The sequence below is a fragment of the Teleopsis dalmanni genome, chromosome 2, assembly GCF_002237135.1.
Source record: "Teleopsis dalmanni isolate 2A chromosome 2, ASM223713v2, whole genome shotgun sequence".
NCBI lineage: Eukaryota > Metazoa > Arthropoda > Insecta > Diptera > Diopsidae > Teleopsis > Teleopsis dalmanni.
This window is the reverse complement of record NC_051847.1, coordinates 36,650,544-36,651,000: the sequence shown is the minus strand read 5'-3', so window position 1 is coordinate 36,651,000 and position 457 is coordinate 36,650,544. Positions and strand designations below refer to the sequence as shown.

The 457-nt window shown below is 20.4% G+C and overlaps 1 protein-coding gene across 1 annotated transcript in view; it reads left to right on the top strand.

The window, feature by feature from the left end:
* LOC119674314 overlaps nucleotides 1-232 on the top strand; it is a 14,117-nt gene extending 13,885 nt beyond the window's left edge. The window contains exon 12 of the mRNA XM_038085447.1: nucleotides 164-232. Within this exon, the coding sequence (XP_037941375.1) occupies nucleotides 164-232 (69 nt within the window). The remainder of the gene's footprint in view (nucleotides 1-163) is intronic.
* Nucleotides 233-457: the final 225 nt, after the last annotated feature.

Sequence of the window (457 nt, the reverse complement as noted above, 5' to 3'; positions counted from 1 at the left end):
TTTTTATAGAAAAAAGGGCTTTTGTGACAATATAAGTATTTGTTGTTGTAAATATTGCTTAGTAAATAAAAATAAATAAATAATTATTGTAATGTTTTTTTGATATTATTTGATATTTTTGATAATTATATTTGTTTAATATAAATATTTTCTCTATTTGCAGATCTCATATATATCTAAGATATTAGAAATAGAAGCAGCAAACCAACAGAAGGTTTCACTTACAATATAAAATCCTACGTTTAAAGCTGTCATCATTTAAAATTCAAAGCATTTACTACAAATCACCAATTAGTGAAATTTATCAACGTTAAAGACTCAACACAAAAGGCTTTTTTAAAAATTATATTATTCAACGAAAAAAATATATATATACACAATAACGTAGCCGTTTTATATAATTTTACATTAAAATGACGTAAGTAAATATTTTTCTTTTTTTTTTTTTGTATATTAT